The sequence below is a fragment of the Leucopleurus acutus genome, assembly GCF_964270905.1.
Source record: "Leucopleurus acutus genome assembly, chromosome: 1".
In the NCBI taxonomy this organism is placed as follows: domain Eukaryota; kingdom Metazoa; phylum Chordata; class Mammalia; order Artiodactyla; family Delphinidae; genus Leucopleurus; species Leucopleurus acutus.
In genome coordinates, this window is record NC_139142.1 from 50,072,228 (window position 1) to 50,087,502 (window position 15,275).

A 15,275-nucleotide genomic window follows, 5' to 3' on the forward strand; every position below is an offset into this window, starting at 1 on the left:
CCTGTTCGCCTTTGTTGAAATTTTCTGAATTCTCTTTGGCCCTTCCTGTAAAGTAGGTATATCCAGTGGTTTTTTCTATACACTTGGTTTTAGTAATTGTCCTTCTTTGTGGTTAATGCTATTTTTTGATGATACTTCATTCCATATATGACTTCACACTGCTATTCATTTCACGTTCTCAAGAATTATAATTGATAATGATAAACTTTTACAAAGTCTTAAAGCTATACAGCAAGGTAAAAAGAGTTCAATACTATTATCCTCCCTTAGATTTAGTTTCATTTTATGTCTGTTTATATTTATTATTTTCTGCTACATTGTGATATTGTGTCCTTAGGAAATTAATATCACTTCTGGGATTATATTTTCTGCCTTGGTACTATTATAAAAGTGGCTTTAATTCTTTTATGAATAGGTTTTTTTAGTGTGCTTTTAATCCCTTACATAACTATTACTAGTAAAGATACTCTCAGATTTGGGTGTTTCACAGATGTGTAAAATTTTTTTAAATTGTGGAGTTATATTGCTCACTTCCTATTTTGCCAAATTAGAAGATATTTTTAAAAATATGCTATTATCTTTATTTACTAAGATGAAAGGTTATTTCATTACCAAAAAAAAAAAGTATCTCAGGAAAGGATTTAATGTAATAAATATAGTAAATATAGTTTTATACCTTTATGATGAGCTTATTAAACTATCCTTGTTCTTCTTATTATGTCTCACATTAGAGGAAATGTGGACAGTTGTGGCTCTAGTCCATGGCATTTGAAAATGATTGATATAGTGTATCCTTCATTATTTCTTTTCTTTGTTACGGACAAAGATATATCTATCTTTGAAGAGATAGCCCTTCAGTGTTAAGAATTTTTGCTAAATTATAAACTTTTCAGGATGTAGTACTCTTTACTTCAATATGGCTTTACTTTCTCAGGTGAAAATTTAAAAAACATATTTCTTAAGACAAGAGTATAATGTATTATTGTGTTCCTCAGGTGTCTAAAACAGCACCAACTGGAGAATATTTGACAACAGGAAGCTTCATGATAAGAGGTAATGACTTGCCAGTGGATTATGGAGACAGGTTTGAGGACCATCTACTAATATTCTCAGAACAGAAACTAATTATTCTAACTTCATATATGAAGTCTGTTATTAAATAAGGAAAATTTTGCTGTGGTGTGGCAAATTTAGCATTTGACATGTCATCTCCATATATATTTTTATTGATGACAGTGTACTTTCATATAGTTTACATTTATAAGGGTAAGAAAGTATAGCATGACCTTTTTTCTAAAAATAGATTATTTAGGATCTGACTAACCCAGATGTTGAGAGCAAGCATTCATATTTTTTCTTTCTTAATTCCTATATATAATGCCAGATTCTGTAAATGGGAAATGTTCCTTCATGACAGAGAAAAGACAGAACAAACGTGACCATTGTGGCAGATATCTTACAAGCATAAAATGGAGAAAACAGTATTTTTAAAACATTTATGTACATTATCTTTCGTAGGAAAAAAGAATTTCCTTCCTCCCTCACATCTAATGATGGGGTTTAGCTTCCTCTTTAAGGTACTCTTCAGCTTCTTCATTATTTTTTTTCTGATTTTCATTAGTCTTAACCTGAAGTTCCACCAGTGAAAAGAACTGTTTCCATAGGTAGATGAGTCTTGTATTTGGAGACATCGGGGTGAACGAAAAGTCAGAGTGCAGGATGAAGACATGGAGACACTGGCGATTTGCACAAGTGAACTCATATCAGAGGAAATGGAACAACTAGGTAGTTTACAGATTTTAATAAAGTAGCTTATAATGTTTTCTGTTGTCTAGTTTTGCTTCTAAATTCTTACTTAGAAGATCGTCTCTTTTGGGGTAATTAAAATTTCCCAAAAAACCCCAACTTGCTGTCTACTTTATTGAATTTTGGTTTTGGAAATGTTAAATATACTTATTCTAGTGAATTATAAAGTGTTTAATTGGATCCATAACTAATACTTGAATATATGTTTATATTATAAAACTTCCCTAGTATTTAGTGAGTAGTACATAAATGTGTTTAACAGAGATAGACTTGGGTATATATAAGTGAGCATTTACTTTTGGGTTTAGGAATTAGAAGCAATACAAAGATGAGTTTATAACAAGTACAATTTCTTATGAGAATTTAGCTTGATTTAATAATGTGTTTGCTTCAAGTAGAGAGCAGCTGTGGTTGCTGAAATAAATTTACCTACCTACCTAAAGGAACTAGGGAATGTATGCCCTCTAAGTTATTTTTACATCTCCTAGAGTCATTCCTTTTTAGGAGTAATAGTTCATTGTTTCACTTACAACTGCTATTGTACATAATTCTGTTTTTTTTGAATTTTCACCATGTTCGTGACATGTATACTTTATTTACATTATTTTTTATTGAATTCTCACAACCATCCTTGTCAGATGGTTGGTGGCATCTTATTGTATACGTGAGGTAACTAGACCATATTATTACTACTAGACGGTGTTCCTTTTGCAAAAGTGTGAACACTTGCTGTGTGCCAGTTATGTAACTTGTTTTATCTCATTTCAGTTCTCATGTGCAAATTATAATAAAAGTGGCAGAATTTATATAACTACTTCTATTTTCCTCCTTTTTGGAAATACTTAACGAAGACAAGCAATAGTTTTCATTGTAGAAATGGTCGCAATGTCTAAGAAATTTATTGTAGTAAAGGATCTTGGAGATAATTTATTCCAAACAATTCCTGATACAGAGTATCCTTTTGTCTAAGTCAGAGTAACCTTTGGGGAAGATCAGGCATTTTTCTGGTGATCTTTTGGAGAAAGAGGGAGTGAATTGAATATTTTTATGAAGTTTTCAAGGAAATCATCTAACCTTGTTGTGGTGATAGCACTCTGACTTTCCTTATGGTAATTCAATAGATGGAGGTGACAGTAGCAGTGAAGAAGATAAAGAGGAATTACATGAAACTCCTGTGGAAGTGGAACTTGTGACTCAGGTTGACCAAGGGGATATTACTATTCAGAGTGGTGGTGATGAGCTAAATGAACTAATTCAGGAAGAAAGCTCTGAAGATGAAGGAGAATCTGAGGAGGTGGTAAAGCATCAGGAACCTGTTGGTGAAATGAAGGATGAAGGGGAAGAGACATTACATTATCCTGATACTTCCATTGACTTGTCCCACCTTCAATCCCAAAGGTAATTTAAAAACTGTAATTTTAAGTTTTATTTTGTAAGTTGGGAGTGATGAAGAGTTAATCCTTATACAAATAATACCAAGATTGACTTCAGTGCTTTTACCCTCCATTGTCCTACGAGCTTACTATCTTTTCACCATTTGATAGGGGGGTAGATCTCTCTTAAGAAATTCCCAGGACCCAGGGTAGAAAAACACAATATATATAAAAGTGGCCAAACAAGTCAAAATAGAAACAAGTAAATGGTTATAAATGCTAATAATAAAAGCAGTTACATTAAAAAAAAAAGTGTTAGTCTTTAATGTCTTACTGATCACCAGGTAAACAATACCATAGCTATAAAAGCTTTATTATTGGAGTAGTTAGGAAAGGCTTAGGAGTCAGACCAGTATTGAATCTTAGAGTATGCCCTTGGGCAAGTGACTCTATGTCTAAGCTTCAGTTTTCTTCTTGGTGAAAAGAGAATGGTACCCCCTTCATAGGGTTTTGAAGGTTACATGAATGTAAAGCATCTAGCAGTGTCTGGTACATAGTAAGTGTCCAATACATGTCAGCTATTTAAGAATATATTTTAAAGTGAGGAGATGAGCAGTTTGATTATATTTTTTCTAATTTTGCCAAATTTGAAAATTTGTAGGATTGCTGATAATTAACTAAGAGTATGGTATGGGAATGTTTTGGGACTTTGTAAATGAATGCCTTTTATAGGGTAGTGGACTTCTCTTTCTGTTTGTTTCCATAGGTCTCTCCAGAAATTGGCTTCAAAAGAGGAATCTTCTAATATGGTAAAGGTTTTTTTTTTCAGTTTTATGAAGAACATCATGTCCTTCTCAATAAATAATTTTCTACTTTTTAATTTTAGCTTTATGAAAAATTAACAGTGGCGATGTTATTGTTTGTATTTGCTTGTTTTTTGTTTTAATTTTAATAGAGCGACAGTAAATTGCAGAGCCGGAGGCATTTGTCAGCCAAGGAAAGAAGGTAAATATACTTGTGTTATTTAACTGAAAAGCATCTTTTTTTTTTTAATTAACAGTTCAGTCATGACAGATCACTTGGCTGTTACAAAGATCTCCCTTACTAAAATTATCAAGACTTAGCATAAATTTTGTTTAGTTTTTCATATTCTGCTCTAGCAGGTTTTTCTGTTTTAGGGCCCCAGTCTGCTACTGTAATCAGTGAGATAGGTCAAGTAACAGAAGACAGACCTTTTATTACATAAATATGTACAATAATAATTGCAGTGTATTAGACAGGCTGATTCTAGGATAATATTGACAGAAATAAACAGGAATACAGGCATACCTCATTTTATTGTGCTTTGCAGATATTGTGTTTTTTACAGATTGAAAGTTTATGGCAACACCACATGGAGCAAATCTGTTGGCACCATTTTTCCAACAGCATTTGTTCACTTCATGTCTCTGGGTCATATTTTGGAATTCTTGCAATATTTCAAACTTTTTCATTATTATTATATTTGTTATGGTGATCTGTGATCAGTGATCTTTGATATTACTATTATAAAAAGAGTACGACTCACTGAAGGCTCAGAGGGTGGTAAGCATTTTTTAGCAATAAAGTGTTTTTAAATTAAGGTATATACATTGCTTTTTTTAAGACATATTGCTTTGCACACTTAATAGACTGCAGTAGAGTGTAGGCATAACTTTATATGCACTGGGAAACCAAAAGATTCATGACTCGCTTTACTGCGATATTCACTTTATTGCAGTGGTCTGGAACAGAATCTGCAATATCTCTGAGGCATTCCTGTACTGAAATTAGGAAATTTTTATGTAAGAAGACGACTTGGGGTTTCTTCCTTGTCTTTTCTTTTTCTCTAATATAGTAGGGCTCCGAAGGCAAACAGAAAAAGAAAAAGATAGAGGCAGAATGAAAGGGACAACTGAGACAACTACGTAGGGTGAAAAAGACTACAACTAGTAAAGCACTCCAGAAAGAGGCCCTAGATTGAAGTGGATAATCAACTCTTTTGAGAAAGATTATCATTATAAACAATTACAGAAAACTCTCTGAATACATGTTATTATGCTAGATACTGAGTACACAAAGAGGTAAAATATAAAGTTCATGCCATCAAGAAGCTTTTGAGTCCTGGATTCAGGAAATAGCCATAAATCTATAAATAGTGTTATCTGAAAGTGATACAGTAATTCAGGAGTAAGAATTTACTTTGAGTTCAGTTGTTTTGGGAAATACCATCAGAAGTTTATACCTTGAAGATATAGTAGGATCTTAGGTAAATGAAGTTAAGAAGGTTGGCGACTCCAAGGAGAATTAGTATGATTAAAGGGAAGGAGGTGGTGGGTATTTGGATATAATATTCAAAGTGCTTTGGGGAAATGATAGATTGAGGTGAAAGGAACAGAATATTCATGTTTGTGAACTGGTAGATAAGATTGGCAAAGTGAGATTAGACCAAAAGTGGAGAACCTAGAATGACAAGCTAAGTGTTTTGGACTTATCCTGAAAGTGATGTGAGGAGGACTTTTGGAAGATTTTGAATGGGAGTGTGACATAGGTAAACAGTTACAGAAAAATAATCTAGAAGTTCATGGAGAACAGATTATGGGGGAAATATGGAGGAAGCCTGGGTGGCAAGTGATAAGGACCTGGCCTTAGGGCAGTGGCATTGGGAATAGAAGAGATCGCACATGAAAAATATCACAGTAATAGAATTTTCCTTTTCTCTTTAATCTGCTTATTTTTTAAATCCATTTATTCTGCTAACCAATCCACAAATGTTTTATCGAATACCTAACGTCTGCCAAGGCCATGTTGATACAAAGACTACAAAATCCCAGTGCCTGGCCATCAAAGTGTTGAGGGACTAAACGTGGCTACTGAATCAGGATAAGTCAAGGATGACAGTATTTTGAGCCTGGATGACAGAAAGAATGATAAATGCACGAGAGAAAAATTTTCAGCTTTTTATTGTATGATGACTTGCACTTCTTGTATACTGTAGCCTGGTGATTACAAATTAAGCAGAAGCCTTGATCTCTTATATATTGCACATGTTCCCCTCCCCATGTAATTTTTTTAGGGTACTAAGAATATGAAATTCTTAGATGTTTCCGTTTCATTTATATTTAGGGAAATGAAGAAAAAAAAGCTTCCAAGTGACTCAGGGGATTTAGAAATGATAGAAGGAAAGGACAAAGAAAAAGAAAATGCTCTACACATTGAAACTCCTCAGAACACCAGCAAAAATGTCCCGGCTGTGCAGCCAATGAAACGAGGACAAAAGGTAATACAACTTTGGGGTGAGCTGTTAAAGTTAGTACTACATGATTCACAAATGAAGTTGTGAGGTTTAAATGAAACAAGATGTAGACAAAAGAATAATCCTGTGTGACTTCTTTTGAAAATTAGTTGAAAAGATAGTGTTTAGGGAGCATAGAGATCACTGTTCTGTTCCTTTAAGATCATCTATACAGAAGCTTTCATGTTATGTAGAAGAGTAATAGGAGATTGTGATTTATTTGCCAGAGACACTCAGCTAATAACTGGCAATGCTGGTCTCCATTGATAATTTAACTCAGTGGTTTCTTTTTCAGTTATTAATGCAATTTTGGTTACAGTTCTTACATATTTTATAAAGGTAAGGACTGAAGGAAGAGGTAGTGGGTATAGACTGTACTTTAAAAAATGTTGTAGCAGTGTAAAGAGATTGTGAGCTGATGTATAGGTATATCTTTAGGAAAATTAAATTCCTTTGAAATCTTAGTAAAGATCATGTTTTATCTTTCCTCCATCCGTAGTAGTCAGAATTTCCTATGTTTTTTTCCAGTGGGCTTCATATAAGTGAAAGGATATACTATACATATGGAAGGGAAGAAATCAATTCATATTAATATGTAAATTCAACATGAAGTCATTCAAAAAAGAATCGAGATTTTAATTAACTTGATAAAGTAATTCTGAAGTTCATTTGAAAGAGTAAATACCAGAGAATAGCTAAGAAAATCTTTTTTTTTTTTTTAAATACAATTATTTATTTATTTATTTTCGGCTCTGTTGGGTCTTCATTGCTATGCGCGGGCTTTCTCTAGTTGTGGTGAGCGGGGGCTACTCTCCGTTGCGGTCCGGGGGCTTCTTATTGCAGTGGCTTGTCTTTGTTGCGGAGCACCGGCTCTAGGCGTGTGGGCTTCAGTAGTTGTGGCTCACTGGCTCAGCTGCTCCATGGCATGTGGGATCTTCCTGGACCAGGGCTCGAACCTGAATCCCCTACGTTGGCAGGCGGACTCCTAACCACTGCACCACCAGGGAAGTCCCAGAAAATCTTGAAAAAGAAGATCAAGGAACGATTTCCCTACTAGGTAGTAAAACATTTACTGTTAGAATTATTAAAACAGTATGTGTTAACAGGAACAGCCAGATAGAAAAGTGAGGCAGAATAAAATCTACACATAGAACTGTAAACTGTGTATTTTAAAATTTAGTATTTGATAAAGTATTATTAAAGATTGGGAGGGTATGAAACATTAAAAATTAGTGGCTAGTCATGTTTTTAAAAATATTGAAGTAAATATCAGGTGGAGAAAAGAACCATCAATAAAATTGAAAGACAAATGACAGATTGGGGAGTGGGGAAGCAGGGATCAGAGAAATGCTTATGTCAACAAGGGGAATTTTTTCACCCATCAAATTAATAATGTGTGTTCAGTCATTCAATAAAAGTTTGAATATATACCATGGGAATTTCCAGCAAGAGTCCTCTAACAATTCAGTACTTCCCTGGTGGTCCAGTGGTTAAAAATCTGCCTTCCAGTGCATGGTACGTGGGTTTGATTCCTGGTTGGGGAACTACAATCCCACATGCCATGGGGCAACTAAGCCTGCGCACTGCAACTACTGAGCCCGCGTGCCGCAATGAAAGACCCTGCATACCACAGTGAAGATCCTGCGTGCCACAACTAAGACCCAAAGCAGCCACATAAGTAAATAAATAAATGTTTTTTTAAAAAAGAGTCCTTAACAATGCATTTGCCCTCTGACTCACTCAGCAATTCTTATTTTTAGAAATTTATCCTAAAAAAATCATATGTATGCACTAAGGATATTCATCGATTTTTTTTTTTTTTTTTTTTTGGCCACACCGCACGGCTGGTGGGATCTTTGTTCCCCACCAGGGGTCAAACCTGGGCCCTTGGCAGTGAAAGCGCACAGTCCTAACCATTGGACCACCAGGGAATTTTCATAAGTCAAAGTTTATAATTGCAAACAATCTGAAAATCTTATGCCTAATAATATAAAATAACAAAAAATAACGTGGTGCATTTATACAACGAAATATTCTGCAGATAAGTTCCAAGGCAAATCCTGATGGAATATTTACTAAAATACATTAAATTTTTAGATTATTTTGTGGAGAACTATCACCTTTACCATATTGAGTCTAACTGTTCGTGAATGTGGACCATAAGTACATAAGAATATTTTATATTCTTCAATAAAGATATATATCCTTTTAGAGTCTTGTACATCCTATCTACTCCTACTTATATTGTCTTACTTTTTGTAAGTGGTATATTTTCATTTTTTATTTATTTATTTTTGGCTGCGTTGGGTCTTCGTTGCTGTGCACGGGCTTTCTCTAGTTGCGGCAAACGGGGGTTGCTCTTCATTGTGGTGCACAGGCTTCTCATTGTGGTGGCTTCTCTTGTTGCAGAGCACGGGCTCTAGGCACGCGGGCTTCAGTAGTTGTGGCACACGGGCTTAGTTGCTCCATGGCACATGGCATCTTCCCGGACCAGGGCTCGAACCCGTGTCCCCTGCACTGGCAGGTGGATTCTTAACCACTGTGCCACCAGGAAGTCCAGTAAATGGTGTATTTTTAAAACTTCCACTTCATGGTTATTAGTTACTGGTATATGGAAAGACAGTTTTCATGTGTAGATCTAGTATTAGGCAGTCTCACTGAATATTTAATATTTCATCTACAGATGAAATTCAGGCAGTCACTGTCTACAAATAATGGCTCTTCTCTTCTAATCCTAACATCTATTGTTATTTTTCTCACCTTGTACTGGCTCAAACATCACTACAGTGTTACATAAAAGTAACAATAGTGTGCTTCTTTGTTATACATTAAAGGGACTATTTCTGTGATCTTTAACATTGTAGGATGTTTCTTGTGGGTTGTTGATAAATACCCTTTACAAAGGGCTAGTTTTAATAATGATGAGTTAAATTTTATTGAATGGTTTTTCTGCATGTATTATTTTTCTCCCTTCATGAGTTAGTGTGGTAAATTACCTAAGAAAATCTCTTAAACTGGCCCCTAATACTGTCCTTGCCTGTTTTTGGTATCTAGGTGATACCAGCTTCATAAAGCAAGTTTGATACTTTTCCCTTTCTCTGCTCTTTAGTACTTTGTGTAAAATGGAGATTGTTCCTTGAAATATTTTTAGCAATTGCTTATAAACCCGGGCCTGATATTTGGGGATATATGGGTAGGGTTTTAAGTTCTAACTAAATTTTTTTAGTGATTATCATTCAGGTTTTCTGGTTTTTTCAAAGTTGGCTTTCCTAAGTTATATTTTCCAAGAAACTGTTCTTTTTATTGGGTTTTCCATTTCTTGGTTCAATTTATTGGTAATAGTGTTTATTTTATTCTTGGGGTTTTTTGTTTTTTGAGGTGTAATGTACACATAGAAAAATGCACAAATCTTGTTTTTAGCTCAGTTTTTATATGCACGTATATCTGTGAAACCATCACTCAGAATAAGACACTTGAATGTTTATATTACTCCAGAGGGCTCACTCTTGTCCCTTTCTATAAATAGTATCCCCACCAGAGAAAAACATTATTCTTTAATCACTGTAGATTATTTTGCCTGTTTTTGAACTTTATGTAAAAAAGCAATCATACTGTATATATTCTTTGGTCTGGCATCTTTCACTCAACCTTATGACTCATCCATGTTGTTGTAACAGTAGTTCATTTGCATTGCTAAATAGCATTCCACTGATGGATCTGCCACAATTTCTGTCTGCTGTATTGTTGATAATCGAAGACATGTATCTTTTAGGTTCTCAAGTGTGCATTTCTGTTGTGTATAGCTAGGAGTGGAAGTGCTGGGTTATAGTGCACATATTGTGTTTGGCTTTAGTAGATATTACCAAACAGTTTTCCAGAGTACTTGTACCAATTTCACATCAAGCAGTGTATCAGAGTTCCAGTTGCTTCACGTCATCACTAACAGTTGGTATTGTTAGCGTTTTTTAAGTCATTCAAGTGTGTGTATACTGAAACTTAATTTGGCTTTAAAAAGTTGGGTTGTCCAGCTTTTTTATTGATTTATAGGAGTTCTTTGAAACCCTGAATACAAGTCTTTTCTTGGTTATATGTATTACAACTACTTTTCATGTTTCAAGACTTGCTTTTTCACTTCTGTAGTAGTGGGGTTTTTTTTGATGTGGACTTTTTTTTTTTTTGTCTTTATTGAATTTGTTACAGTATTGCTCCTGTTTTATGTTTTGGTCTTTTTTTTGGCCCAGAGGCATGTGGGATCTCAGTTCCCTGCCAGGGATCGAACCCACACTCCCTGCATTGGAAGGCGAAGTCCCAACCACTGCACGGCCAGGGAAGTCCCTGTAGTAGTGTTTTTTGATGAGCATCATTTGTTAATTTTAATGAAGTCTGATTTATCGGTCTTCTATAGTTAATGGGGTTTTGTGTGTCTTGTTTAAAGCAATCTTTAAAATTTTAAAAATTTGTTATTTGGGCCCTAGCTAAGACTAGTCAAGATAAAAAGTCTTTGAAGGTGAAGCCTGTATGTCTGTAGTTTTAAAAACTGCTCGGGTGAGTTGGATGTGTACCCAGAGTAAAGAATCGGTAGTTTAACTGATAAAATTCGAAGTATTGATAGCCTCTAAATACCCAGCTAAGCTTTGCTGCCTTATTTCCTATTCTTCCTCTATATGTGTATCCTGATGCCAACCAAGTGCGATGACTTGCTGTTACTACTCTGCTGTCTTTACCTTATAATCTTGCTGTTCATGTGTTCCCAGGTACTATGAGTCTTTTAGTTTTGCTTTATATCTTCCCTGAAATTCTTGCTCAAGGTGAAAAAAATGTCTCCTTTCTCTAAATTATCTTAAAAGTAAACTTGTTTGTATTTAGAATATTTTGCATTAATTTGTCCTTACTCTTCTGTGTATCTTCTTTTTCCACCAGATGGTAAATTGTTTGAGGGTGAGGACTATGGTTTATCCATCGTTATAGACTTCATATTGTTTGTTATAATGGTGCCTTACTCAATAAACAATTTTGACACAAATAAAGTAGCACCTTCTCTTTCAAAACATGTGCTGACATTTTTTTACTGCTGAATTTTGTTTATTTTGTAGAGTAAAATGAAAAAAATGAAGGAAAAGTACAAGGACCAAGATGAAGAAGAACGTGAGCTCATCATGAAATTGCTAGGGGTAAATAACATCTAAAAACATTTTCTTCTTTTGTTTTTCAAGAGCATCCAGACCACTGCCTATCATATGCTTTACATTCAATACTTTGTTAAAATACTGACAACATTAACTTTTTTTCCCTCTATGAATTGAAGTCTGCAGGTTCAAACAAAGAAGAAAAAGGGAAGAAGGGGAAGAAAGGTAAAATAAAGGATGAACCAGTGAAGAAACAGCCCCAGAAACCTAAAGGCGGACCAAGAGTTTCAGACAGCATAAAGAAAGAAACTCCATCCCTTGAAGTTACAACTCATGAGTTACAAGACTTGGCTGTAGATGATCCACATGATGACAAGGTAAGGCTACCACACATGTGGGCTTTTGCTTCTTAATTAGGGTGACCAACCATCCCATGGTTCCCAGGACATGGGATTTACAGTGCTAAAACCAGGATGAGTGGTAACGCTATTCTTAATGGAAAGTCATCTTGGAAATACAACCTAAAAGACTAAAATTGCAGTATATAAGCATAAAATTGGTAGTGTTGATAGCTCATAAAAAGTTTATCATAAGCCATTAGAAAATTTTATGGAGAGGCTAGATTCTGGTGGGAACTTGGTTAAAATAAAACAGACAATTAGGATTATCTTGATGACGAGTGGGAAAGGAATTTGCACTTTTCTAGGTTTTTCTATAAGAATATGTTATAGTATCTTACATGATGTTGAACCTAGCTACACAGTGTGAGATGTTAACAATTTTTCCAGTTAATATAGTTGCCTTGTGTCTATCAACTGAATACAAAAGCCCAGCCTTATGTGTATCTTTTTTTTTTTTAATCCTGATTAGCTATTTTTTTCTTATTTATTTATTTATTTTTGGCTGCGTTGGGTCTTTGCTGCTGCATGCGGGCCCCCTCCAGCTGCGGTGAGCAGGGGCCACTCTTCGCCGCGGTGTGCGGCCCCCTCAGTGAGGTGGCCTCTCCCATTGCAGAGCACAGGCTCTAGGTGCGCAGGCCTCAGTAGTTGTGGCACACAGGATCAGTAGTTGCGGCGCGCAGGCTCAGCAGTTGTGGCAGACGGGCCCAGCTACTCCGCGGCATGCAGAATCTTCCCGGACCAGGGCTCGAACCCGTGTCCCCTGCATCGGCAGGCGGATTCTTAACCACTGTGCCACCAGGGAAGCCCCCCTTACGTATATCTTCTTGCATGAATAGATACATCTTATTGAAATTCTGAACAAAGGATTTATTGTTTTATCAATTTGTAAAAAAAAATTGTTTCACTTTGTATTTTTATTTATGGCAGTTAAAGCTTTGGTTGTAATTGTGTGCTCTATTCAGTGCAGGTAATGCTTACAGGGATCCTGAGTGATACTGTTTTCTATTTTCCCTGAACAGTGTTGTTTAGTAATATTAAAACTCATTTTTGTCCTCAAATTTTTATACTATTCTGTAAATCCTAGACTCAGATATTCAGAGATGTTAATTATGAATGTTCTTTCATCAATAGATTATCTTCAGATAGATTTTTTAAATGTGAATAAGCAAATAAAATTAAGCTTATCGTAACATGTGAAAAATTCATCCTAAAACTGTTGAACAGAGACTAGCAAAAGTTCTGTTCACCAGAATTCTCCATTTTCTTTCCCCCTGACAAACCTATCAAGCTTATTTGTCACTTTAAGTTGTCCTAATAGCATTCACTACTTTAGCATATATTCTGTGGAAGTCTTTTTTTTGAAACTTTAGGGAAACAGTCTTTTTTCTCTTTGAATGGCATTGCTTTCTGCTATACTGGATACACATATTAATTTACTCACAGTCTTATTTATCACTTTTTCTTTCTCCTCATAGTTTTTAATGGTTTGGGATTTCAATTTAAGTTATAACTGACTTTTAAAATTTTATATATTTGGAACAGGAAGAGCAAGATCTGGACCAACAGGGAAATGAGGTATGATTTTGTATTGGGGTTCCTACTACAACACTAACAGCAATCCAGTTCCCAGAATACCTGACACACAACTTCTAACTAATTAAAACTTAAAACACTAAGAAAAGACTACAAGCTCTGGAGTCACACATTCTGGGTTGGAATCCCAACTTTACTACATATGACTACAACCTTGGAAACATTCTTTATGCCTCAGTTTCCTCATCTGAAAAATGGGGATAATTGCCCCTACTGAGAGAGTTGTTTTGAGAATTAAGATAATATACATAAAATGTTTAGAAAAGTTCATGGCATATAGTAAGCACTAACTGAACCAAGTGTTTTGTCCTAAATCTAAATTTACTCATGTTGTTAAATAAATATGGGTAATCTTGAACGCAGTCCACAAAATGGGAACTCTAAGAAGCCATAGAATTTCTCCTTAAGGACAGGCATGAGAGAAGACTGTTCTAGCCCAGGGTTTCCCAGCTTTGGCACTATTAACATTTTGGAGGAGGTAATTCTTTGTTGCAGGGAGTTGTCCCATCCCTGGCATCTAACCACTAGCAGATGTCAGTCGTACTCTATTTCCTCCCCCAACATCGCTTCAGTTGTGACAACCAAAAATGTCTCCAACAAGTTTTTTCTCCCTTTCTCTTAAATGTTTCAATAGGCGCCATTTAAAAAATCATCATTAAGCTCTGCTTTATTGCTCCGAAGGGTGTAAGACTGTTTATCAGAAAATGATAAAATATATTGATTCTGACAGTGTTTTATTAGAGTTTTCCTCTTTTAGGACTGGTATAAATTATTTTTATAATCGTTTTCGTTTTCCCTTTTTAGGAAAATCTGTTTGACTCTTTGACGGGGCAGCCACATCCTGAAGATGTACTCCTGTTTGCCATTCCAATATGTGCCCCATACAACACCATGACAAACTATAAGTAAGTCATCATGCGTTTACTCAAACTGCTGCCACAGCACTGACTCATGAATCATTTTGTAATCTCTATTTAGTAACACATGCAATTCCTTTTTAAAGATACAAAGTGAAACTTACTCCTGGAGTTCAGAAAAAGGGAAAAGGTATTTAAAATCTTTTTTTGAATTATGTTTAAACATTTCTTGACTGAACAGAAGTAGATTTTTCTATTTTCTATTTACAGCTGCAAAAACAGCCTTGAATAGTTTCATGCATTCCAAGGAAGCAACAGCAAGAGAAAAAGACTTATTCCGCAGTGTAAAGGTAAAGTATTCCTCTAGAAACTTCTGGAGACTGGTGTTGCAATTAAAAATGTTAGCAGTTATTGCTTTGTTAGTAGATGGAACCTGCAGCTATTATTTTGGTAGAAAATGCGGTCTTACTAGAAGCAATATAAAATAAGTAAAATCATATTGGGTGAAAATTTTAGAAATGCCATTCTTTTGACAGCAGAGGACATATAATTGTCATAAAAGAAAATACGATTGTGAAGATACTCAGCAATTCTTTTTTTTAGGACACGGATTTATCAAGAAACATTCCTGGCAAAGTGAAAGTGTCTGCACCCAATCTTCTGAATGTAAAAAGAAAATAGCTGAAATGAAATCCTAAAATATTTGAGAAGAGTCAATTTTATAGCCTTTTGGAAGTTCAGAGATGAAAACATCATGTAACAAGACTTCCGCATTTAAAAATAAACTAAACGTTGCCTTGTATTCG

At 35.1% G+C, this 15,275-nt stretch overlaps 1 protein-coding gene across 2 annotated transcripts in view; it reads left to right on the forward strand.

Moving 5' to 3' along the window:
• NEMF (nuclear export mediator factor) overlaps positions 1-15,265 on the forward strand; it is a 52,044-nt gene extending 36,779 nt beyond the window's left edge. For both annotated transcript variants that reach the window (XM_082845355.1, XM_082845356.1), the window contains exons 20-33: positions 996-1,053; positions 1,519-1,577; positions 1,665-1,785; positions 2,928-3,204; positions 3,946-3,988; positions 4,135-4,184; positions 6,324-6,477; positions 11,586-11,663; positions 11,798-11,995; positions 13,562-13,594; positions 14,417-14,517; positions 14,616-14,659; positions 14,740-14,819; positions 15,073-15,265. In XM_082845355.1, coding sequence (XP_082701481.1) covers positions 996-1,053; positions 1,519-1,577; positions 1,665-1,785; positions 2,928-3,204; positions 3,946-3,988; positions 4,135-4,184; positions 6,324-6,477; positions 11,586-11,663; positions 11,798-11,995; positions 13,562-13,594; positions 14,417-14,517; positions 14,616-14,659; positions 14,740-14,819; positions 15,073-15,150 — 1,374 coding nt within the window. In that variant the 3' untranslated portion in view covers positions 15,151-15,265. The remainder of the gene's footprint in view (positions 1-995; positions 1,054-1,518; positions 1,578-1,664; positions 1,786-2,927; positions 3,205-3,945; positions 3,989-4,134; positions 4,185-6,323; positions 6,478-11,585; positions 11,664-11,797; positions 11,996-13,561; positions 13,595-14,416; positions 14,518-14,615; positions 14,660-14,739; positions 14,820-15,072) is intronic.
• The last annotated feature ends 10 nt before the right edge of the window (positions 15,266-15,275 follow it).